The following is a 27,204-nucleotide window of genomic DNA, read 5'->3' on the forward strand; positions in this document are numbered from 1 at the left end:
TAGCGCTGTCTGTAGCTCTGCCTGTAGCGCTGCCTGTAGCGCTGTGTAGCGCTGTCTGTAGTGCTATCTGTAGCGCTGTCTATAGTGCTGTGTAGTGCTGCCTGTAGCGCTGTCTGTAGTGCTGCCTGTAGCGCTGTCTGTAGCGCTGTCTGTAGCACTGTCTGTAGCGCTGTCTGTAGTGCTGCCTGTAGCGCTGTCTGTAGCGCTGTGTGAAGCGCTGTCTGTAGTGCTGTGTAGCGCTGTCTGTAGTGCTGCCTGTAGCGCTGTCTGTAGTGCTGTCTGTAGCGCTGTGTGAAGCGCTGTCTGTAGCGCTGCCTGTAGCGCTGCCTGTAGCGCTGTCTGTAGTGCTGTCTGTAGCGCTGTCTGTAGTGTTGTGTAGCGCTGCCTGTAGCGCTGTCTGTAGTGCTGTCTGTAGCGCTGTCTGTAGTGCTGTGTAGCGCTGTCTGTAGTGCTGTCTGTAGTGCTGTCTGTAGCGCTGTGTGTCCATGGAGTTCCTTTTTCGCCCCTGCCTTGGCTCTTCCTTTATTTTCTGTAATCTTTCTCATTTTGGGAGCTTGAAACATTTGTGGATTGTAGCGTCTGGGAGTGGTTGCAGATGCATAAAATAAATGGGTCATATCCTCCCTGTCTCACATAATTAGTAGATTGTTGTACAAGAGGCTGTTGTGCATGTTATTAGCTAAGAATTTCACAGAGTGCCTTTTATCTATCATAAAAGCGTAAATAGCTTTGTTGCCTTTTGTTCGTCGTGTGGCCGTAACAACCATTATTTTCCCTCTTCAAAGAGAAAATATCTTATTACGGTGTTTGTTGATGCAGTTGATTGTTGTTTTTTGAAGACATCCAAAATCAGGTCGCTAGTCAGGAGTGCCACTTGGTTGAGAATGTTTCCTGCCGTGCTGGCTTAGTTAGGTAGGACACAGGAGACAGCAAATGCGCCTGACTTCGTTTCGGTTGCGTGTTTCTGTCAAACAACAAACCAAGTGTATGTTTATCTCTCTGAGAGTACAACAACTTTTGGTAAAAAAAATAAAATAAAATACAGTAAAAGAAGCTCCTCATGTTTATCCTCCATCAGTGTTTCATTTCCATTTACACCACGTCCAACCTGGGGCGATGTGACAGCGTTCTAGGTAGAGTCAGGATAGTATTTTTATGGTAAATCCCTTTAATTTGTGTGGATTTGACTGAGAATGAAACTGCTGAATATAATTACATGTGCAGCTCATTCTAAAACCCCTCGGGAGAGATCTGGATGCTGAAACGCACAAGTCAAACGTAAACCTGAAAACTGCAGTGCTGCATTATAGTCTAATGGAAAGTTTGTTTTCAAAACGAACATGAAACATACAAACATTTCAGGGGAAGAAGATTAGTGTTTCCATGAGTAGGGCGTAATTAATTGCAAAATGTAAACAAATGTGTAGAAGTCTTTGGCACCAAAGATTTTGTGAATATTGTCTTATATATTTATTTTGTCTTCTGTGTTTGTGTGGCAGTATAAAAGAGCAGTTTTGCAAAAACATTTGCTTAGACTTTTTTATGTTTTTTATTGTGCCTAAGACTTTTGCACAGTGAACGTTTATATGCTGATTTTTTCAGCATAGACAGGAGGGTGCGATTATTATGGTTATTGTTAGAACTTGTTAATTGGGATATGTTAAAGTTAACTAAGTTTGCTGACAGGGACATTAAATCGACGTGGCACGAGCTCCTGATAATTATTTACTGTTAATGAGCATTCACCCTGACTTGTCATTGCTACTTAGAATCGTTTCCAAATGACCGTCTCCAGATACGTTGCACAGACGTGGCATATCTTCTTCTGTTGAGTTGTCATTTAAAAGGCCAATCAATTCAAGGTTTTCTTTCATAGCCTGATTGAACTTGTTTTTATAAGCGGCATTGCGTTTGTTATAATATTGCTGTGCCATCTGGGAATCCACAACTTGATTATCACAAGACTTCAGTAATACGAGGTCAGTTCTATAGATATTGTTTACTGTATCAGCAAGCTAGACAAATCTTTCTACAAGCTTGTAATCTGGATCTTAATGAGGCTCGTTCACCAATGATTCCCACCATAGACAATTTAATTTACGTTCAAAGTCTAAAACTTTATTAATAGTTTGGAAACGCAGTCGGCAGCCATCCCACATTGTTTGAACCTCAAGGCCATACGATGATTGTTCTAGGTGAAGAAAGATGAGGTTTGCAGTTGAGGGTGAGTTTTTCGAGAACTCCATGCCCAAACAGGAAAACCATGCTGGCCCTTAAACTTTTGTGGATCAGGGAGGTCTCAGGAAGAGAGGGTTTGACGATGCACGCGCAGTATTTATTGTGCAGCATTACTTGTGCATGTGCAATATTTCTCATACACACGTTTTGTACATTGTGTAAACATCCCCGTGTTGTTGTTGCTGCCCTAGCAGTGACCATGCATTCAAATGGAATACATTGGCTCCTGTAGGGGGCGAGGAAGATTTATTGACTGTGAGGGGAAAATTATAATTCCTTAAACATTCTATTGAGTCTGCCAAGTGACTGCTTTTACAATTTCTCGCTCCATCTGCCTCTTTCGCGGGCCAGATTAATTATGGCTAGTTGTGCCTTTGCATAATATTCATTGACCAAAGTGGCTTTTACAAATTACGTAAGGATTCCCTCAAAGGCATGCTGGCGTGCAGGGTGTGGAATATTTTGTGTTGTTTACCATAAAGATTGTGATTTATAGGTGTACTGTTCTGTAAATTCCATTACATGGTGCAGTAAGTACGAAACTATAGTAATGCGTTTCAACTGTGCTAAAAGTTTATACGGAGATTGTTTAGCATACAATAGAGCATCGTTACTGTGACGTTCAAACAGATGGCTAATTTTACCTGACCTGTCGTGTCAAATTCGAGCAAAGGCTACAGGCTATGGCCCTATAAACAATAGTTCGAGTGTCCAGGCTACTAAACCATGCTTGGTGGTGCAAGTCTCACATAGTCTGCGGTTAATAAGACGAGTTTTGGACAAGCATCAACGTCAGACTTCCAATTAAAAGTCCGGCTACACTTCTATAATTCAGGCACTGCATTACTTGGAAAAGAGACATTAATCGTTAATCCTCATGGATTGCGGGATGTCAAGGAATGTAGGCTATTTTCAAAGTGGTCCTTAACTAACTTGCCCACGCCACGTGGGCTATTCGCTGTGAGTTCGCCATTAAATGCTGTACTGGCCATTAGCCGCCAATCAACCGTCCATCATAACGACCGGGCTAGTTTTTCCCTGGTTCTCCACTGAGGCATGAGGCATTGAAACCTCAGAGTTTTTCATGACAACCTGTGGATTTTCAAGCCGAGTTCCTAATGGCTGAATGTGACATTTACTGTTATTCTGAGCATGTCTCCCAGGTCTGACAGTAAGACAGAATACAAGGATCAGAATGACATGAAATATGTAATTGCTGACCTAAATGGCAAAAACGCAACTTTGTTGAAAAGTGAGGAGGAAGATCAGTAAAAAAATCTGACCCAATTAGTGAAAAAAGCACCAGACAATCAGTTTCCAATTTGACACATCTTCAAGTCATAATGCTGAAGTTAAAATTACTTGACAGTTGTTAAAATAATTATTTATTAGTAATGTATTATTAATCTGTTTATCATAAATCATTCAAATACATAACTCAGAACCTCTGGCGATTGAGTGGGACCATTCTGGGTAACCTACCTATGTTGGCAAGGCAACACTTAACACGTTCTCAATGCCTGACATAAAGACTATCTAACACTTAGCCTACCCATACATTAATGTTGTCAGGTTTCTTTAGAAATTTGTCAAATAAACACTTTTCCTTATGCTTCTCTTTCAGTGGATGGACTGACCCAAACGTCCTACGTACGTCAACATAGCCTACCCAGAGGCATAGAGAGAAACATATGGCCATGGCTCTGAACATACCCTAACAACAACATGACGTAAACATTTAATGTTATCTTTTTTTGAGTCTTGCGTGCGGAAGTGTACCTTCAGATTTCAAACTCCAGGGGGAGCAAAGCAGTATTTCTGTGTTCTAGGTTTACGAAGTCAGGTGTACAACATGTGCCTTCTGGTTGACTCGACATGTTACAATTGCAAAATATTCTAATGTGAGCTTTATTATTCATTGTATTGTTGGAAAATGAATACTTTTCATGAGCCTACTGTGTAAACATTCAGAAAATTTACATTTCTCATTAGCAAAGGGAACATTTACATGACAATTATTCTCATGCAGATGAATACCTGATATGATGAAAGTGTAATATATTCAAGAAATACATCTTTCATAAGTGATAAAGCAAAGCCACATCCTGTTTAGCAAGTCAGGGCAACTCTGTATATACGTGTCGACCCTCTAGCCCAAACCAACCTGGAAGGATTCAAAATTGTACCTGTTGAAAATCCAAACAGGCGATCGATCCGTTGTGTCAAATCGTAACAGAGACTCTGGCTGTTTCTAATTTCGAGTGGACCTTTTGTCAGATTGTCCTGGTTCTCTCCGTGGGGCCGAACGATAATGAAGTGCTGGCTGCCATCTGTGCAGCTTGGGCAGAATCGAGCTAACAGCTCCGCGATGGATCAAGAGCTCATCACTTTTAACCCCGCGGGGAGATTGACAGTACCGTGCTGCCCTTTCAGTCTATCTGAGGACGAACTCCCGTTGTGTCGGTTTCCGAGTACAGCAATAAAGCTGTAGTGAAGTGAATATTGCGAGAGGGATTTTACAGAAGACTAAATGAGATTACAGGAAGTCTGCCTCTTTGTTATAAGAAACACCCTCCTAGGTGTTTTGTTGTTGTTGCTGGAACCAAGAATTGCTCATTTTTATGTCTTCAATGGAGGGTTGCATTGTTTTAATGTTGTTTTACCTTCAAGCAATACGCACCCTATATAATAGATTAGTTAATAGTTAAAGTTAAAGTAGTAGTAGTTAAAGTTTATTAATAGATAGATTTCAGGTCTTAAGATTTTAGTATTGCTCATTAAATGAAGGAGTTATTAGCTTGCGACCTGGTCAGTCAACTGGCATATGGCTGCCTAGAAGGACTATTGAAGTTTATTTTTCATTAGGTGTCAGGTATATTTCCCCTCTGGTATCTCTCCCAGTAAATACTGACGCTACCCTGGCACCAACAGGGGGGAAGGTTGAAACCAGGCCATCTCTTCCCCTCTGGAGTCAACATCAGACAAGACTCTTACCAGCATGCAGGGGAGAGATTGTGGAGAGGGAGCAAGGGGGAGAGAGGGGGAACGAGACAGGGGGAGAGAGAGTGGGGGAGAGAGAGAGAGAGAGAGAGAGAGAGAGAGAGAGAGAGAGAGAGAGAGAGAGAGAGAGAGAGAGAGAGAGAGAGAGAGAGAGAGAGAGAGAGAGAGAGAGAGAGAGAGAGAGAGAGAGAGAGAAACCCTGCTTTAGGGCCCTGTGTCAAATCACAGAGCAGGAGATCCACAGGAGGGAATGAGGCAACTGTGAGTCACCCAGATTAATTCAACCCCGATTCATTTAAGAGCTCTTGTCGTTTTGGCATGGCGATATTTACCTTATATCCTTGGTTAAATGTTTCAGGGTGTTTTCGTAGCTAGAGAGAACCATTATCAACAGTTCAAAAGCTTTGAAACTGCCCGTGTTCGTTAAAGACAGTTCTTCAAGATTTCTTCAAGGACAATTCACAGATAACACATAACAATGCAAGATGAATCAATTACAGGCTTCATTTAATGCGTTCTGATTGAATTGAAAAGGGTTCTCCTTTTATGAATCAGCATGAATCATACGTAAAGCCTTGTCTCATATCCCTGAGGGGCTTGTTCTTGTCATGGATTTGAAATATGAATATTAATTTCATTATATCAGAGGCAGTGTTTTTATCTAACCATCTAATGAATTACAACTGCATTGTATCGTTGTCTCAATACAATTTACCGCAGACTCGGTGTGTGTGTGTTAATGTGACTCGCTAGGCTTGCTGTTGTCTTGCCAGTAAGCCACCAGAATCAGTTAATTATTTTAATGCATGCCCCTCATGGTTATGGTCAATTATTGAATGAGACTATTTAGAGATTAAATAATGACAGGAGACAGTATGTTATTGATGTCTTTGAGATGCCTTTTAAGAGTATTAAATCAACACCTGTCCATATTAGCCTGAAGTCACGGTTTAAGTAAACAGTGTCTACAGTTTGTCAAAAAGCAGTGTCTAATGCTCTTTCTAATTAAACGGATATTGCATATTCCAAATATAAATGGGGACTTTTTACTGGGTAATAGTTAATCCCCAATCAGGGCCTTACATGAACTGTAGCGTCCAAATGGATCAAAGCATCGTATCTGCAGGTCAGCTTGCAATTATCCCAAAGGCAGCCCAGTCTTGTATTCCTCTGTCTGGGTCTCTGTTCTTCCTATCTTCCCAGTATACCTGAGTCCCAAGTAACTCCTTTTCTGCAGTCAACTCTAAATTAAATTACTTGACTAAAGTAAGATATGCCATCCATTCTAAACTTTTTCAGACCGTGTTTCTTTGTCTGCGTTCAGACTTAATTGAAAATGAAATTGAATGTATTATGATTTTACGCCAACCTCAAATGTATTTATTTATTCCTGTCAACCTACATGAACCAACAATTTTTCTTCTTCTAGTTTTTTGAATTTATGAAACAAATGGAAATATCAAATTTTTATGACCTATGTAGAATCCTGGGGGCCGAAATGTGGAAGGGTGATCTGAATACTTTCCAAATGTGTGACCATTTAATGGTAACTGTTAAGAATGTGATACTAACATGTTCAGATGTTTGTGTTTCAAGGGAGTCAGGTGGCTGAGCGGCTCGGGCATCGGTAATCTGAAGGTTGCCGGTTAGATTCCCGGCAGGGGAACATGACGTTGTGTCCTTGGGCAAGGCACTTCACCCTACTTGCCTCGGGGAGAATGTCCCTGTACTTGCTGTAAGTCGCTCTGGATAAGAGCGTCTGCCAAATGACTAAATGTAAAAACACCCATGTACACACACAGCAAACTCATCCCACACATACAGTACACAAGCATGCACACAAACACACACGCACGCACACACACATCAACCATCCTCAGGTCCTCTTAGTCTCCAGACAGACATCATCTCCACCGCCTCTTTAGCACAGTCAGTGTCCACTCTAAGGTCAAAGGTCAAGTTGACCACTTTCACGTTTTCAATTGTTGAATTTCACCGAGGTGAGATTGTTCTGACTGCCTCTGAAAACATATTTTCTACCATGAACAAAATCGGCTATTTAGATATTCTGTTTGGTTATATAGCAGCGTGCTGGAATGCCTTTTCCTATGAGCTTGACAGTAGACAGTAGCGTTATACTGTTGGTCACCAGTGTGTGTGTGTCCAGGGTTAGGTGGTGTAGTGAAGTGAGAATACAACCATCCCTTAACAGTATGAGGCGGAACGTTTGTGTCGTGTTAATTCTTCTCCGAAAAAACAGAATATTAATTTGATCCTTAATGTCAAGCCCTCTTTGTGTAAATAATTGTTTGGAGCGTAAGAATATTCCTGGCAGATGGACAGTTTTGCCTCTGGCCTGTTTATGACTCTAATTTTCTTTCAACTAGTTCCCTTTACACTGTATCCACAGAGAAAAACTTGCATCCCTCAGAGAAAAAAACGATTTCCCAAGGTGCACCTCTTCCCTTTCTTTCCCTTGGGCGTAAACCGAGTTTGAAAGCGCTTCAACAAACTTTGTTTCACATCATCTTAACCTGAGTTCTTCTGGACTGTGTAATTGGGTTTGAAGAATTTTGCAAGCCCCGTGGCACGTATGAAATGGCCCTGTTTCAAAACGGCCCAGTCCAATTCTAGCACCGTTTGGATGAATTTATGTTGACTCCATTGTACTGCCACCTGTGATTGACACAGATGATTGCTTTGATGACATTTTCTCTCGTTAATTGTACTGCAAGGAAAGTGACTTAAATCATGAAATCATCATTTAGAAGAATCAGTTTTTTTGATACATTTAAGGCTTCTGTATACACATTTTTTGATTCCGCATCTTTCAAATTAACAACCTAACTACCTAAATGACTGAATTAAGTGACTAACTCAGTACAGATGGGTTGAATCTCAAGAATTAAATTGTTCCAGTATAATTCAATAATGCAGTACAAGGCTGAATGGTAAAGAATACTTTCCTGACGTTATTTTATAAGGCTGATTGGATAACATGTCCCTGTACTTACTGTAAGTTGCTCTGGATAAGAGCGTCTGCTAAATGACTAAATTTATAACATAATGACGTTGTCTAAAAGTAGGTTTCACAAAGAAACATCTCCCTAGATGATCTTCTGTTTCTGAGAACTGAAAACTAAAAATAACGATGCAATTGAACTCGTCTGACTGAGATCGACAAAACAAAATGAAAGAAGTTTCTGTTTGATAAGAAGGAAAGAGTTTGGCAAATAACCCCAAACTATGAGCCTTGCAAGACCCCAAAATTGCAGCATGTCTATCTTGTGAAAACAGATTACTTTCCTTTTGTCTGCAACATTTTAAATGACCCTAAAGCTAACTTTACAAGTTGATTATACTGACCCAGAATGTAATCAGAGAATAAACGCTATGTAAATAAGTATATCCAAAATTGATTAGAGAATTGCTTTTTTATATGTGTAATCAGTTTACCATTATAATTGCTTCATCAGTTTCTCCAAACAGACCTGTAATCACTTCTTTCTGTGTTTTTGTTTGTCTGAGCCTATGCCGTATTAAAGACTAAAAAGGTTAATTAAGGTGTGTTTAAACATCAACTATGTTTATGTTCACATCATTGCTATCGACTTGGTTATCGATTTTGTCTGGATGAGGAACGATGTCGTAAACATTAACGTCATATTGTGTAGCTCTGGAATTACAGTCTCTACTCTCAAGCAATTCATGTTTTACTTACAATCTAAAACTTCTGACATTTACTGATTTATGAGATAAGAGCTGTTTGAGTTTGTTATTTTCAGTAATGGTCAACAACAGTTTAACAACATGTTAAAACACTAACTGCAGTCCAGTACGCATTATTAAGGCATCAATATGTTTTCCATATCAGTATTGGTTGTCCTCAAAAGACCACATCAAGTGTTTTAATTGCTATTCTAATCATGTATATATACATTTAGCAGACACTCTTATCCATTGACACGGCGGGGAATCGATCCGGGATCCTTCTGATTACTAGCCCGACTCCCTCACCGCTCAGCCATCTGACTCCCTGTATAAATATGGTACAGTACAGAGTAGAAGAAACAACCTTACTTCAGGTCCATGGTGCGACTCACAACAACAGACATGCATGAGACTAAGTGTTTTTCTGAACTACATAGACTTAAATAACACCTGAGTATTTCGACAAAGTGCACATGCAAACATGTGCAACACGACAAACAAACACTGCAAAAAGATAGTGTAAACATAACATGCTATGACAGGATTCGGCAAATAATCTTAGAGCATATAAGGACATAGCAGTTAATGAGGTATTCATACACTTTATAAAATGAAGAATTGAAACAACCAAATGAATTGGAGGAATATTTACTTTCCACTGGTATCTACAATAAGGGCCTATACACATTATACCAAACGCACAGATGTTGTTATGTTGCTTTAATGATTTTATTCGAAGGATTTATAATTAGGTTAAACGTTTACAAAATGCCAGAAGGAGTGTGATTTTTTATAAGTGTTCATAACAGCTTTGGTTGTTTTGTTGCGTTAATTACTGTTTTCAAATATTTTCTCACAGAAGAACTGCAATGATATAGTTGTAGCAAATGCGAAGGAGGTTGAAATCCTCCAGATTGTTTTATGACTTGTCAACAGTTCCTATACTGTGATTTAAACCCTTGTTCATCCATTACCAAGCATCCACAATCTCAAAAAGAAGATGCTCTGAACAGGTGAATAATGCATTTACAAGTATTCGTCTCCCGTAAAACGTTCTCAAACATTCAACAGTGACCTTTTGGTTGCTAGATATAGACCATGGCCTACATCAGGGTTCTCCAATTCCGGTCCTCGAGGGCCGCTGTCCTGCATGTTTTAGATGTTTCCCTGCTCCAGCACACCCGTTTCAAATGAATGGGTCTTTATCAAGCTCTGTGGAACCCGAGTAATGACCATTCATTTAAATTTGGTGTGCTGGAGCAAGGAAACAGCTAAAACATGCAGGACAGCGGCCCTCGAGGACCGGAATTAGAGAGGCCTGGCCTCTACATCCTTCAGTGTACACACCAAAGATGCAATACAAGATAAACCTTCAGGGATTAAAGTCAGAAAGTTATTTGAGTTCTGCACCTCGTGGAACCTGCCGCTTCGAATCTTCATCGCTGTGACGGGTCCTGAGTGTTCTGCAGCCCTCATGAATAACTGATCTCAACGCCTAAAACGCAGTCTCCGAAGAGCATAACGTGTTGGTGAACACAACGATCCCTTCCTGTTTTAGGACTGGCTAGCTATGCTAACGTAGAAGCTCCAGCCTAAATCATCCAAGTGTTTTCCCTTCCACCTCTTTTTATTGTTCAAAATGCTGATTGAATCTGTCACTGTACATAATTTACATATTTTTACAATGTGACTATGAAACGAAAAGACGCTATCTTTTTTTAAAGATTGTTTGGACCAGACTTGATCAGTAACAGGACTGTCACAGTTAGTGTAGACGTGCAAATACGCAGAATATTGTAAAAGTGACAGACACGGTTTGGACAAGATGGGAAGGTGGACAAACCATTATTCTTGTGATCAAGAGTTGGCTCAGTAAAAACCACAACATAATAGTTCTACCTTTTTGTTCACCTTCTATTCAACTTTACCTAACCTTGGTTTCCATGTCTACAGTTAAGCATTCAGTTTCCATGTACAAAAAGTCACGGTGTTTAATTTTAAAGTTTGATTATTGATGTTATATAGTGAGATATAAGGCAGATACAAAGGTGATAGATCTGGATGAATAGAACAAAAGTTTTATAGAGTGACTTTTCACTTTGGCCCAACCTAGCCTAAACAAAAAGCTATCTGTTTTTGTGACATTTTGCTGAGCAGCTAAATGTACTGTCTGTTAAATTTACACTCTTGTACCAATCCACAACACATCCAACATGAGCGATTTTTTTAGACTTGAGTAACATCTAAAAACACATTTAGACTCATTTACCATTCTCACAGAAGTGTAATAAAAGGATTGCATCTCAAAGATGACTGTATATCGCTGGATTTAAATACATTGTAACCTTTTTTTATTTCAAGGTCGCTCACTCAATTATCTCAAAACGACTCATTGGATAACGTTCTCATAATGTTCCCAAGCTTTCAGAAATCTAATGTAAGGATTTTATGGTCGTTTCGACATCACTCATATCATGTTGGTTTGAAGGGGCCAGTGAAGACTGAACCGTTTCAAGACAACACAGTAGAACAGTGGATGGGACTTCAATGTCACCTTGTAATTTATCCATTGAGCCAAACATCTTATTCACCAGTGGCGCTCTCATCTGCTACTGTTCAACTGAATAATCTGTCAGCATTGTCAAATTACCAATGTGTTTCTGGAGACAGTGACTTACTGCTCCATGTTCTCGAGTCTGCTCATTAAAAGGCACAACCAAAATTCCATTCTGGAATGTATTCTGAAGTAGCCCTGCACACAATACAATACCCCCCACCACACACACACACGCTCGCACACTGAACAGAATTCTTGACCAATAGTCGGCAGCCTCCGCCAATGGGAACAAGGACAAGGAGGGTCCTCCCTCCCACTCTCCCTCCCTCCCTCTCTCCCTCCCTCCCTCCCTCTCTCTCTCTCTCCCAGTTCACAGCATTCTCGGAGCCTGTGTGAGAGACAGCATGAGAGGGAGACAGAATACTGAATGAGGACTCGCGTTGCATACAGCCTCAACTTGCACTGGATTTAAATAACCTTCAGCGAAAAACAGGATTCCGGAGAACGGGGTAGAGCAGCATTTAGAAAAGAGAGAAGGAAAAAAAAAGAAGAAAGAAATTTAAAACAATACCCTGCGTTAAGAGTTTTATTTTTGTATGTTATTTTCCGAAAGACATAATCAGAGGATAAAGAAGTACTCATCCTTATCGGTCTGAGCATCAACAACCACAGTCGGAAGAATGTACAATCCTGTGTGTTTTCTTATCCTGTCGTGGGTCTTTGCCCTGCTTCTGTTCCCAGGTAAGCCCCCCTGCCCCCTCTTCCTCCTCCTCCTCATTACTGCTGATGCTGCAAAGTAGAGCACACATCACAGCCAGAGTCTGGACAGAGCAACGTGCGCTGTGCTTTGCTTTTCCATCCTTGTCGTTTATCTCTAACCTCCCTCCATCCCCTCTCTGCCCGTTCCACCGAGGGGAACGGCTGGACTTGGTTAGGCACCTCATAGAAAAGTTGGTCCGGGCATTATGGATTCTGACATGTTGGTCTTTAACGAGTGAGTCCCCGATGTAAAGAAGGACAACTTGCTTCCAGTGTTTTTGAGGCAGACGGAGTCTGACAGAGCAACAGGGACTGCACACTGTTAGGGACTTGTCTGAGAGGTTGACTGAACATTGGAGGGAGGGGGAAGTTACATCGGTCTGTCCTGATATGCTGGGTTTGCTGATATAAGGTTTAATTTGGAGCTTGTCATTTAGATTGTTAGATTTATTTTGAAGCATATCAGTTCAATTGTTATAATGATCAAGTTGAATCGTGTCGGTTAAATCGGTATTGTAATGTTTACGTTTGAACATGTCAGTTCAATTGTAAACTGTCAACCTCGTAGGTTATTTTAAATCACATTGGCTTGAATTAACATCGATTATTCTGATATGTTCGTGAAGTTGTCGATTGTAGCTGTACTCAGGGGCAGTAGCCCTGTCCAGGTGCTGGCTTCAAGACTTAGACTACTTGTGTCCATTTGAGCCTGAGATTTTTACTGCGTTCATGAAGGACTTGGATATATCAATCAAGGCATAGGAAAGATTCTGTGTTTTATAATTGATGTTGCCAGGAGATGTGTGCTCAGGGTTCCCATTTAAACAGCACAGCTCCATCACCGGTCTAATCGAACTCCCAGTTTTGCCTTAAGGTACATGAGGGTAAAACTAATTATTGATCTTGAAACAGAATCAGGTACATTTCCAACAAAAGCCTCAATCCTGTAGATGGATGATTGGAGTTAATTTCCTCTTTCCTCTGTCCATACCTGCTACTTTGAAAGGTTAATAAATTGTGCCAGCTCTTTTTCAGGATATTCACATTGGTTTAAAGTTGAATGCATTAAAGTACAAGTAGTTACACTAACTACTCACTCACTCATTAAATGCAAATCAACAGTTTTCCTTTATTCATGGAGAAACCATGTAATATTTAGACCTCCCTACAGTGCATCCACAGTATTTAGCAACGACAGTCAATCAGCGCTAGCAATCCCAGTATAAACCAGGGGGCAGTCGCGCGACCCTTATTAGCAACTATAACACAAGGTCAGGCTTCCGGTGGAACTGAAGTTGTTCGCCATGCAGGTGGCGTGCGATGGGCACCACTTTAGACAGTGTCGCTGTGAGGTCACTCTCAGTACAGCTTTAGCAAGCGTGCCCATCTGGTCACCGATGACATCACAGGGGCCTGGGGGGAATTGCACCCGCAGTCCGAGTTTCTGCCCGTTCAGCTAGCCACGCTTTTTCTTGGTAGGATGTTGTTGAATCAAAATGCGTAATTTGTCATGCATGAAACCAAGTCAAATATTGTTAGAGTAACATTTCAGCCCTAGTACAACACACAAACAGCACACCTACTTTTTCTATGCTGCAGCCACTGAGCAATTAGAAACGGATCTCAATTCAATCCACTGATGTGAGTCGTTCATTAGCCCGGCGACTGAGGTTGTGTTCAGTGTGCGGTTGCGTTGGCGTGTTCACGGTCACTCTGTGAAAACAACCACAGACTCTGTGAGCTGCTCAACTGGCCTCTCTGTGGGTTTTGTGTCACAGCCTACAGCAGGTCGAGTCCTTGTCCAAGTTCATCAAATCATCCATAAATAATATCAGCCATCATGATGAGCTGCTACTAGTGAAGTCTCTCTCTCTCTCCTCTCTCTCTCTCTGTCTCTCTCTCTGTCTCTCTCTCTGTCTCTCTCTCTCCCTCTCCCTCTCTCTCTCCCCCCCTCTCTCTCTCTCTCTCTCTCTATCTCCCCCCCCTCGCTTCCCCCTCTCTCCCTTCTCTCTCTCCCTCTCTATCTCCCTCTCTCTCTCCCCCTCTCTCTCTCCCTCTCTCTCCCCCCCCCTTTCTCTCCCCCCCCTCTCTCTCTCTCCCCCCTCTCTCTCTCTCCTGACGCTATTTTCATTTGTTGTTTTGTGCCCTTTGATGTGTGACACATCTCTTCAGATTATCTTTCTAGCATTACAGTATGTTAACATTTCACACTATCCCATCCAAAATGTATATTTCTATCAAGCTTTCGCCCACATATTTAATATGTTCGAATCATTTGTATTCAACCCACATTGGGAATGAAAAAAGTGTCTAAATACTGACCATACTCACACCCAACTGTGTAGTCACGTCATAAGACTCCTCAATGACAGATAAAGCCCTCAGATCAGCTGATCTTCACACACACACACACACACCTCAGGGTGACCCTGAGGTTATAACTACTGGTGGTCCGTGTCGTTGCTAATGACAACGCTGAAGCCCAGCACTGTGATCAAGTCCTTACTGGCTGTCATGAACTGTATGCTCCATCCACACAAGGTCAAAACACTGAGTCATGAACTGTATGCTCCATCCACACAAGGTCAAAGGTCAAAACACTGAGTCATGAACTGTATGCTCCATCCACACAAGGTCAAAGGTCAAAACACTGAAGTACAGCCGTGTCAGCTGTGTGGTGCTGGTTAGCTGTAGCACTGGTCTGGTAGACCTTGGGGGTGAAAAAGAGATAACGATTTTTGATGCAGTTAGGTCCATGAACAGCCGGACTGGTAGAGCGATGACTGAGATGGTTACATTGACAGCCGAGTTGTCAGAGACTTGAGACATCTGGTCAGATGATGGAAGAGACATTTTTATGAGCCAGACTCCCCCCCCCCCCCCTCCCAAGTCATGCTTCATTTGGGCTAACCCAAATGAAGGATCTTGTCACGGCACCTTGATGTACAGCTGTACAAGTCATGAAATAGCGCGTAGTGGCTACGTTGCTACAGCAATCTGCATTCTGCCTCCGTAGCCATGCCCTGGAGAGGCTGTGTTGGCTGGGAAGACTGCCGTTTGACAGCCCTCAGGCGGGACACCTCGTTCACCTCTGTCAAGATCAGACGGAATATCGAGTTCCAGCAGAATCCACATTCGTCAGTTTTAGAATCCATAATTTAACACGAGGGGCCAAATTAAGTAAAATCATTAACCTGGCTTCACCATTTGTTATTTTTAATGCATCCTGTAAGTCTGACGCTTACTGTCGACGCAAACGTATGGACGGGCAATTTACCACTAATTTTCTATGACAAAAAAATGTTTTGGGTTGGTACTGGGGGCATAAGCGTCAGAGAGTCCTGGTGCTCCCAAAGCCTTTTGCATCAGTTGAGTACTCTCCACATAATTCATTATGTTTGACAGCTCTGTGCAACTGCAGAACAATGTTTTGCTCTCTCAGCTATTTGTAACATAATGAGCCTTGAAATAACTGCATCTCAAATACACCAACAACAAAAAAAAAGATCTAATGAAGTCTTTGAGGAGGCCACAGTAAGGATCTCCCCTGTGCATGTTTGTTCATCAGCAGTTTAGACAGATTCATTTAGCTGAAATAAGCACCTGTTTCCATCTTCATTGTATTACGCGCTGATGGGTTGTCCATTAAAAAGCACCACGTGGAATTGGACAGAATTGAGTAGCCTAACATTTCAAGTTGTCATTGAGTAGTAGTTTTGAAAGCTAGGCAACTCCGTATTTGTATGGTACATTACATTTTGCCAATAGGGCTTACCGCTTAGTCACGTGACCAAAATGTTTAGACAGTAGCCCAAAGCCTCTGTTTCTCTACAATATAGCCCATTCTGTAAACTTGGCAACTTCCTGAAAAGTAGAGAGTGCAACTTTTCCCACAAATTAACTTATAACTTCTCCATCCCAAGTCCTTGATGCACTATATGTTTCAATAGGCTATGGATGTCCAAATCTGATTATCCAGTGAATTACAGTAGTTGTCAAACTTACCCCAAAGATAATTTTAGCCCCCCCCCCCCTCCCCCGTTAAACCATATATCTCTGTAATCTTAAATTGATGTGGCCATTAATCAAAATGAAGTACCAAGTCTTCTCACTGGAGAATATGCTCATTGATCCAAAAGACTCGCTGTGATGGATTAGGATGATCAGCAAATCCAATCTGTTTTGACAACAAGGCTTTGCCTTATTAGCTTTTGATTACAAGCATGCATCCTTTTATTATTTTTTTGTTATTGTTGATACGATCTGTCTAACGCCTTCTCCCAATTCAAGTAAATAATGATTTAGCGTTATATGGTCTCATTATTCCAAATGAAATTCCTTTGAAACATAAAATGTCACTAGTACACCGCTACAGGAAATAGCTGGAATTGTACACAACGGCTAACATGGACATCACACATCATAACATACATCCCGATGTGCTGTTTTGGAATTGAAAGGTGGCATGGGTGGCCTGTCCTCAAATATAGTATAAATCCTACAGTATTTGCGTAGTGCCACTCCCCTGTATTCCATGCTTATAGGATCACCTTCGACGTCTATCACTTTTCTCTAGACTATAGGATGCTTTCTAACTGGTAGGAGGTTGAATATCTATAATTTGACTCAATGGACTAAGAATTACCTCCAGACTGAGAGGACCATCTTAGGCTGCCTAACTGATGAAGACGGCTGGCTTGTGTGATTGGTCATCCCCATAGGATTACATGTCGTCTTATTGTCCGCTAACGGCAAGAGCCAATTGTCTCCTGCCTCAAAGAGGGGGTCTTGCGAACGTACAGATGATGCTGTTAATAACCTGCAGAAGAACTTCTTGGCAAGAGGTCAACATTTGCGGAACAGAGCTTTTTATTTTCTGGATTTCTTTATTGAGGATGATTCAACTGTGTGGAATCAACTGCCCAACGTCCCATCAGTGACTTCCACATAGTCTGACAGGCCAGAAGCCCATCTTAGCAGGTCACTGTGAGCTGCAGCCATCACTGGCTCCTTAATGAATTAGATGTTCAAGGTGCTGTGAAGCGTTTACTCTGTGCTCTGGAGGATTGCAGCCTCTTCCTTGTGATATGTCTTTTTTCTTGACTCGACTCGCACTTCAAACTCTTGTCTACAAAAACTCTGTCACGCACTCTCTCTCACACTCACACCCAGCTGAGAGATGGTTAACGTTGATGATATGGTTATGTCATCAGCTCGTTGGGAAATACAAAAAGGGAATGCATAAGTAGCTTGGGCAAACAACACTAAGTTTTAATGAATATTTTTGTTGCAGTAAGTTAGGATTTTTCAACTCTGTTTTCAAAGATGCACCGTCAGTGGGCCTCTGCCCCAACTGAGAAGTTTTATAATCAGCTGGCAGAGAACATAAACTGAGTTTGGTACAAACTGGCATCGGAGCCAAAAACCTACAGGGCTTTTGCATTAGCGGGATTAGAGAACCCTGCTCTAACTATCAAGGGAGCAGTAGAATAAGATATGGATTTAATAAAGCATTTTTTGCTTATTATAGATAGCAACTCTGTTTCAAATCAATTTAAACGTTTTCTTGTGTACCAGCTTTTTTTAGCTGGAGACTTGACTGGAGATGTTTTGCTATCTACACTCCAGACAGCCAGTATATTAAATGCAGTATTTCATAGTTTTTATTCCAGTACACCAAACAACAAGACAGTTTTACGTTGAGATTTCTAACTAAAATTTGATATCTTTCCGTAGGTATTTTGTCTGACTTAAGGACACTGTTAATTTTAGGACACTGTTAATTTTAAGCTAAGTGTTTTTTTCACTTATTTTCTCCCTGCTACATCCTTACTTATCTTATTAGTAGCTGGCATAGCCTCCCTTGTCTCAGAATAATATTGCTAGTGCAATCTCAAAGTACTTTAGTAGGAAGTGGGGTAATTACATTACAACACGGGGTTATTCGCACTGATCTGACGTTGCATAAACGAGGGCTATAGGAGCAAAGTCCAAACTGGCATTCCTTGGAGGTGCAAAAGAAAAGAATCGTACGCGTAGAAAAAACACTAAACCAGAAATCTTAGAAAAACGTAGAGTACAAGTTTTATTGCCCCAAAAACGTATATGCAAAAAACTTACATCTTTTTAGTGCTTTCAAAACGGTAAAATAAATATTTCTTTTTGCATGCTGCTTGCCTCCATTACCTTACATCCTCATGGCCTTTCTAACTACCATTTCCCTGTGAGCGTAGCCAGGCAGAACTGCGCAGGCGCGCCGCATGCCTACAAAACATTTACTAGTACAAAATAAATGGAATAAATAAAAGAATATACACCTTGTACATATCCAGGAAACAAATACTAATCACACTGTAAACCTGTAATTATTAAGAAACAAAAATAACAGGCAATTTTACACAAACGTTGAATTGGCTCTTACAAGGGCTATGATGAGAGTGAACAGATTGTTTGAATCCCTTCAGAGAAACGGCTCGGTTTGACTTGAAGCGAAGCTGATGTTTGTTTGACTTAGCCCCAAGTGAGCTGTGTCCTCAACAAAGCTACTCACCGAGTCAACTCTCTCACAGATTTACTGTTTTTGCCTGCAGATGCGTTCTATTAGAACACGTGGGTGTGTGTGTGGGGAAGTGTGTGTGTGTGTGTGTGAGGAGGGTAAGTGTGTGTGTTCGTGCATGTGTGCACTAGCATGGAAACACGGTTGAGGACTCTGCCTGGGAGCATCCAGCCCTCGTGTGTAGCGCTTATCGAATCGAAGCTGTGAGACACAAACGAGAGTGTCTGCACACTGCGTTTCCAGCGCCCCACAGTTACAGCACCTTCCACTCGCAAGCATCTGCATCCCGGCTGTCCACCCAGCCTCGAGAGGTCCTGAGGCAGGGTAACCGAGGGGGGAGGGAGACCCCTGCTGCCAGACACACTAGCCCAGTGCCAGCCCCATCTGCCTGCCTGCATGATGCTCATCACACCATGCGCCCTTCCAGACGACCTCTCTGAAGCGGAGGACACCGGGAAGTGGATGTGGACAAGGAGAAGCCGCAGAGTGTTTAAAGGTGGAGGGTTGGAAGCCAGACGAAGCTACGATGCTTTTTTCAAAGGACTTTAGGAAGTTGTTGTTGGCCGTACAAAAGCTACAAGGATTTTTGAGAGGCCACTGGGAGGTTGAAGTGGTCTTGGAGGAGCTACAAAGCTTTCTCCAGACCAAAGAGCTTCTGGGATTATGTGTTTTACCTCCGTAGAGGGTGAAAGGGGGATTGGGTGTGTAGTGGGCTTGTTTAGTCATATTTCAAAGATTATTTTCTTTCTGATTTTGTCAGTTTCAGAATTATGTTTTTCCCAACAACCCAGAAAGTTGTTACTGGGCAAGTATGAAGTATATTTAACAGGTACCAGAATCATAGTTTATAGAAGTCTATTATGTGACACCTTAAATGATTTATTACATTTCCCTTCCCTCTATTCTATCCAACTTGCAAGCTTAATCATGTAGCTTTATATTTATAGCAAGCGGGCTATGTGTGGAAGAGATGGCAGGGGCATACAAGGTTAGCACCCTGCCTGAAGGATAGAGGGCCTCAAGCACTCCTCCAAGACACACACACACACACACACACACACACAGAAATCAAATTCATTTCACAAACAGACAGACAGACTGGCACAATGAATTAAGTATGTATTCGCAGTTCTTTGACGAGTAGTCTATTTACAGTGAAGACATTATTTTCAAAATATTTTACATTAGTTTTCACAGTAAGATGGTGTTTGCTCATCATAATGTTCTTGAATCTTGCAGTTAAAGTTTTCAAGGCAACAGAACCTGCTGTGTATTGTAGAACATTTAATCTATCCACAGAGATTGTAATCTATATGCAGAGTAATTTAACATAAAACATCTGAGGACAGCAATCATGAACGAGTTACTCAGATAAAGATACGAAGAAAAAAAACATACATACATTATGAAGAGCACAGTTTTAAAAACGTAATCATTCATTGGAAGTTTTTTGTTTGTGTACTTCACCGGGTCAAATGTGGTTGTGCCACAAGCAGCCTTTAAGTTCCTCTTTTAGGCTGTTCAGTTTGTAATGATAGGGTGTCCTCCAGGTGCCGTCTGCTCCTGGGTCAGGTGCAGGCAGGCTCATAAGAAAAGACTTCCTGCTAAAATAACTGTCGTTATGCCAGGAGTAGGCTATTTGTTCAAAATCCAATCTTGACATCTGCTGCCTTAAAGCAGCCTTCAAGGACAGCGGGAACGAGGCCAACTTCAGAAGTGAGCGTTTGCCGTTGGAACTGAACGTGTGTCGTCAGTTTGCAGGTTTTTTGTGCAACGTTAATCATAGAGGAAGAAATGGTCAAGCCTGCCTGGCAATCACTCGGAGAGGGAAGAGGGGTTAACAGTCGACTAACATGATGAAGAGTAGTCCACCTTTGTTGCGTTTTTCAAAGACAACTGTAGTCCTTGTTGTCGTTGTTAATAACAGTCTGCTCAGACAGCAAGGTCAGTGTTGCTAACGCAGGCAAGGTGTGATACCTGCATGAGGAGATGAAAAGAAAGTTCATTTCACATCACCTTCACCAAGTTTGAGGGAAATTCAAAGGATTATTATTTTTCTCACAAGGTGTAAATTGTGAAATGGGGTGAGAGAACAGGTAAGTATTCTTGGGTGGAAGCGAAAGTGACGGAAGTGGATCTTTGAAAAGCCCCTTGTGGATGGTTTGTAAGTTATCAGCCACCTTGACAAACTTACCATGTTTATGGTCCCCCAACAACACGTACTAAAACCATCTGTCAAGATGTGTTGACACACGAGAACTACTAAACATCTATGCTTCCAGCAGAATTGATGCGTGTGCTTGTATACCGTAAGGATTCCTCATTATGCTCACTGTACATGTTTCTACCACGTGGCTCTTTACCATATTCCCCCGAGGGTCCAGAGAGGCACTTCAGAGGGTAGCACTGCCCATTAAGGCTCTCTCTCTGTCTCTCTCTCTGTCTAACTGTCTATTTTTCTCTGTCTGGAATCCCACTGTCTCTCTCTGTCTTTCACTCTGTCCATCTCTTTCTCTCTCTCTCTCTTTCTCTCTCTCTCTGTCTCTCTCTCTGTATCTCTCTCTCTGTCTCTTTCACTCTTAATATTTATTGATGAAACAACAACTTCTTGGTCTGCTACAACGAGACGGCTCTCCTCTTTGCTGACCCACGATCCTTTATGTTACACATGGGTATCATTCAGCTCTCCCACAGTGCAAGGTCATTCATGGAAGCCATCTGAGAACACAACATCTACTCTACATATTGCTGCAACTGCACTTTATAGATAGACTTCTGGCTAGTGCACCAATCTTCTCAGATATCTAAAAGCATGTAAAAACACAACCTTAATTTGAATTATAAAAAAACGAATAAACCTGCCTCATCTACAAAACCCAAGTCATTTTTTGGACCAATAATCAACGTGCTGCAAAGAAAGTTGTCAGTTTGCTGCCTAACGACGAGAGAAACGAGCGAATCCCATTTTAGCCCATTCAGTCGGTCCTTTTATTTTCAGCTGTCAGGATGCATTTGTTGCCGTGCGACCACTGGCTACGCTGTGACAGGGCTCTACGTAGCGAGGCTCTCTGATTGGTGGAGCTTGCACTCCTTCAGGGTGGTGATGTCATCGGCGCCTAAAAAAAGAACAAGGACTCTTGGGCAAAGTCGAGCAGGGTTAGGGCTCGGGTGAGCTGATTTTGTGTGTTTGTGGTTGGGCCCGCCTGACCATGAATGCCAGACTGAAGTTGGACTTTTACGATTCGTCAATGTTTGTTTATGGATATGAGCCAAAGTGTTTTTGTGCGGCACAAGGAAAATGTACAGTGTGTTGGAGTTTTTAGTGATCCTTGATTTAGTGTATCAAGGAGCGACCTGACTCAGACAGGTCAAAACTGAACACTCCTGGTGAAGTTTTGCTAAACTTTTCATGCTCACTAGAATGTCTGCATAATATAGAATGTGCATAGAATGTGCATATATAGAATGTGCATATGTAGAATGTGCATATGTAGAATGTGCATATATAGAATGTGCATAAATTGTATGGCGGAATGCAATCTGAGCTGTTTACACTGAGGCAATTTGTATGCAGAGTTCACAAATCTCTCACTTCAGAAATTGCACTTCCAAATTGGAGTACGTGGATTTTAATTTTTCTCCCACCCCCCCCATCTCGAGCAACCATATTCTTGGGGAAACTATCCTTGTCCATAAACGGTCCTCTTCCAAGGGAAAATACTGTATGTTATTCATTTTGGATGAAGATCTGTTAAATCATATCAACTATTCATATAAAAAAAGACTGCATGTAAATGTTCACAGCCCTGCTATGGCATACTGCAGATGACGTATTTGGAAATCATGCATTGCTTCTAGAACAATGAAACGACTATCTTTCCTTCTACTTTCATCGTCTCCAGGAGAATTAAGTGGAGATGGCCGTAGAGTTACTGGTACTGTGTATTATAAATTGCACAAAATATTCGATCTTTTCTGACGGGTCTTTATATTGTACTACAGTGATACATAAATATGAAGTGGTACAGAGAGACATTTCAAGACAGAACACAGCACTAATAAGTAACAGACCATGTTATCGTAACTGTGGCTGGCCGAGCAATAATTCCTGATGTTAGGCATTCCTTTTTCAACATCTGTCGACATCTATGTTGTAAGTAGATTGAAATGTCAGCTATAATGAAAATACCTAAATTTAACGGTTCCACGGTTATCCCTAGCCTTCGATAAGAATGCCACATTCCAAACACGCCTGATATATTTATTTTAAATCTCACCTGTGAATATTTGGACTGTACTTGTGAACAGCTTTGTGTGTGTGTGTGTGTTTGAATCTATTCCTTACGTCACCAGGGGCCTTCATGAATGAAGTAAACCTGACCACCTCAGGAACACTGCTGGCTAATGCGTCCAGCTGCTGACTTGTCATTCACGGGTGATATTTAAAGTCACGTGTTCCAGCGTGACACTCGTATGTGAGATGGGATGATGTTTGTATCGAGGGTCCCTCCGCTCCTAAAGGGAGGATGGGCAGGGTAGGACAGCTACTGCAGAAGGGCTTCTTTCCGTTGTCGTTGTCATTCACAAGCACTGCAACAGTGACTTCCAAGGCCGTGAAATGCCCATGGGCATGTGTGTATAATGATATGTTGATATATTTATTAATGTTGTCTTCCTTTTGGGGTAAAACATGTTTTTCCCAGAGTATGAAAGGTTTCTGGAACAAGCCAAATGACTATGCAACTAGATTACATTCAGATGAATTCTATAACGAGTGCAATCCTTGAACCAGGGATTCTTGTGGATGCAGTCAGATGCTCATTCCCTAGAGTCCCTGGTGTCTCTTCAGATGACACAGTCTGCTGCTCTGTGCTGAAGCTGTGTTGTGACTTGGTCATGGCAAAGCTGTTAGCGACGGTTAATCCTGTAACCGTGAATCATCAAAACGACCGTGGTATGCGCTGCAAACATGCCCTATCAAATCTAAGTGAATAAATATTAATTATGAGTTTGATTATGCTTCAAAGAAAGACATTTAGCTACTATTGCAGGACAATAGTAGCATTTCTTAAAACAATGTGTTGTTTACATAAACTAGATTTAAAATCTAAAAACAAGATTACATTTTGTTGTACGTAGAGTTTTTTCAGCATGGCTTCAGCTCAGTTTGTTTGTGTTGTCAAGGGCGACGACAAAGATCTGCGACATGTGAAATGCGAATTTTGCAGTCATGAAAGGGATACCTCAAGATAACTTTGTGAAATATTTCCTTGTGTTGTCAAGGGAGCGCTGCTACAAAAAAAATGAATAACATATCACCAGCGGACTGAAGATGTATCTGATATTTCGATTTATATATGCAGGGACGCCATAAAAGCACATCAGTAATATCCTAAATTTTCATCAGACTTCTACTGCCTTTCCAACAAGCCTCATAAGCTAGACCCCCCGCTATTCATCGCAACATCAAGCCTTTCATTGCGTGCTCTTCAATGAATTATCGTGGGTTCTATACCTCAGTTTGAAACTATTTTGTGCTTGAATGCCCTACATACTTTCAGTATGAAACTCTAAAACGAGTTAGTGGCTGGGAAACTGTAAAAGCTGTGTGCATGGACTGAGTCAGGTGCAGAAGAATGAAGAAGGGTCTGTCAGGGCCAGTCCTGCAACCTGTCTGTCAAGAGCTGTGCTCCAACACAGTCTGTCTGTCAGGAGCTGTGCTCCAACAGAGTCTGTCTGTCAGGAGCTGTGCTCTAACACAGTGTCTGTCAGGAGCTGTGCTCCAACACAGTCTGTCTGTAAGGAGCTGTGCTCCAACACAGTCTGTCTGTCAGGAGCTGTGCTCCAACACAGTCTGTCTGTAAGGAGCTGTGCTCCAACACAGTCTGTCTGTCAGGAGCTGTGCTCCAACACAGTTTGCCTGTCAGGAGCTGTGCTCCAACACAGTCTGTCTGTAAGGAGCAGTGCTCCAACACAGTCTGTCTGTCAGGAACTGTGCTCCAACACAGTCTGTCTGTAAGGAGCTGTGCTCCAACACAGTCTGCCTGTCAGGTGCTGTGCTCCAACACAGTCTGTCTGTAAGGAGCTGTGCTCCAACACAGTTTGTCTGTCGGGAGCTGTGCTCCAACACAGTCTGCCTGTCAGGAGCTGTGCTCCAACACAGTTTGTCTGTCGGGAGCTGTGCTCCAACACAGTCTGCCTGTCAGGAGCTGTGCTCCAACAGAGTCTGCCTGTCAGGTGCTGTGCTTTAACAGAGTCTGTCTGTCAGGAGCTGTGCTCCAACACAGTCTGCCTGTCAGGAGCTGTGCTCCAACACAGTTTGTCTGTCGGGAGCTGTGCTCCAACACAGTCTGCCTGTCAGGAGCTGTGCTCCAACAGAGTCTGCCTGTCAGGTGCTGTGCTTTAACAGAGTCTGTCTGTCAGGAGCTGTGCTCCAACACAGTCTGTCTGTCAGGAGACAGTCAATTCTGTGGATTTGTGTCACAACACTCCAGCGTGTCAAGACCAAAATGATGTCTGATCCTGTAATGACATACCTTTTCCCCCTGGCTCTGTCAAATGTTACCGCATTATCCAGCAGGGATAACAACTTCAGCATGGGTGAACTTGGATGACCTTGTCAAGGGGCCCTGCTCACATAGGAACCTAAAGTCACCTCTGCACCAGGCCTGTAGATGATGTCAGGGGTACAGATCGATTCATCATGTTTAACTTCAGCACAGCAGAGCGTCGTTTGTAGCTAAGGTGCTCAGCACCTGTGGCAAACGGCCAAGTGCTCGAACTGGAGTCGGAGATGCATCTGGAAGCTTTTTATGTCATGTGTATTTTGACACATAACGGCCAGAGCTGACTGTAACCTTGTCAGTAAAAGCTGATTTTGTTCCATGGCCACTAGCATAAAAGTATATTACAATCACAGCCATCAAAATAAGATTCTCTTCAGTAACCTCCCTACAGAGCTCTACTAAAAACTATGACAACACATCATTTTTAGGACCCAGTATAATTGAACTATTCAAGACGGCTACAACCTCAATATGCTTTGTCAAGGACATCTCGGTTCACGTGCATACACAGTCCCTGGGAATGGCTGTCATGCGAAACCCGACTGACCTTGTCACAAACTGCTGCAGTTTCTGCCACCCCACCAGTGTCTCAAGAGAGAGCACAGCCCTTGGTGTGCGAGGGTGTGAATAGTCCTGACTTTCAGTGTCAAGTGTGAGAGCACTCCGGCTGAAGGAAGTCAATAGCGAAGCGACACAGAAGTGGACATGGAGGCAGGGTGGCCAGGTCAGGAAAGCGACAGCACCAAGAGAACGGCTTTGTTAATATTCACAACCTCGTTTCATCCACAGAACTATCTGACTGTTCCTGACTCAGATTTGTTATGATTCATTTTTTCTGTGTTATACCCTGTATGCTATTAGAATAGACTGTACCTGTTGCACTAATAGTAACTCATGTTGTTTTATGGCTTGTTTATTTTAGGTTTAGATAGTTTCCTAGCAAGAGAAGCAGGACCAACCATTTTTAAGATACCCTTACTTGATACAACCGTCAAATAAACTTGGAACTTGAAACGAGGCATGCGTAGCATATCTCCCTCTCATCTTGATAAAGATCGAGATGCTTCCGAAATGCAGTGTCCTTCAGCAGAGCAGGGTAGCAGCGTGCAAAAGCTTGGACGATTTTGATGTGGTTTACAGAACAGACTGTTTTGTGGCTGTACCGCCACACTGGTCCAATTCTCCAGAGACCCTCAACGTGTTGTAATTGCGTAAGTGTGTATTTGTATCGTCTTTGGATGAGCCTCAGTAGAAATGGTTTTCGATGTGAACCGTGTCTGCTACTGCAAGGCTCAGAGCCACACACAGGGAATGTGAATAGGAGAAAGGCACCATCCGTGCACCGTCTGCACACTGGGAGTCTGATGCTGCAGTCGTAGCCAGATCTCAAGATGATTTATGCTGAGGGAGTCACGGGAAGGGGTGCATATGTCGTGTGTGTGTGTGTGTCGTGAGCATGTGTGTGTGTGTGTGTGTGTGTGTGTAGACTCAATGGATGTGAGTGAGGTTTTACTCGAGGTACCAGTGGGAGATGTAGTGTATTACTCAAGGGGCTGTGAACCAATTTAACAGGTTACATAATGACTCTGGGGGAATCAGCACTGTCAGACACTATGTAACAGATATCAGACTGGATACATTTGCAAGTGGAAGAACTACAGCCAAAACTGACTTTATGGAAATTAATGGCCAGTTGGAAATGTATATCTGGGAACATTCTTGTTAAAATAAAAGTAAAAATTTCTGAAGTGGGAGCAGTAAATAGGATCTGTTTTCCCAATCCAATGAATATTTATATCATATTTTCCCCAAGTCAA

At 42.1% G+C, this 27,204-nt stretch overlaps 1 protein-coding gene across 1 annotated transcript in view; it reads left to right on the top strand.

Annotated features, from left to right (window-relative positions):
• The first annotated feature begins 11,922 nt into the window (after nucleotides 1–11,922).
• The window catches only part of opcml (opioid binding protein/cell adhesion molecule-like), a 119,141-nt gene continuing 103,859 nt past the window's right edge, over nucleotides 11,923–27,204 (top strand). The window contains exon 1 of the mRNA XM_084683794.1: nucleotides 11,923–12,247. Within this exon, the coding sequence (XP_084539920.1) occupies nucleotides 12,187–12,247 (61 nt within the window). The 5' untranslated portion in view covers nucleotides 11,923–12,186. The remainder of the gene's footprint in view (nucleotides 12,248–27,204) is intronic.

The sequence above is a fragment of the Hypomesus nipponensis genome, chromosome 20, assembly GCF_054491055.1.
Source record: "Hypomesus nipponensis isolate SF chromosome 20, ASM5449105v1, whole genome shotgun sequence".
In the NCBI taxonomy this organism is placed as follows: Eukaryota; Metazoa; Chordata; class Actinopteri; order Osmeriformes; family Osmeridae; genus Hypomesus; species Hypomesus nipponensis.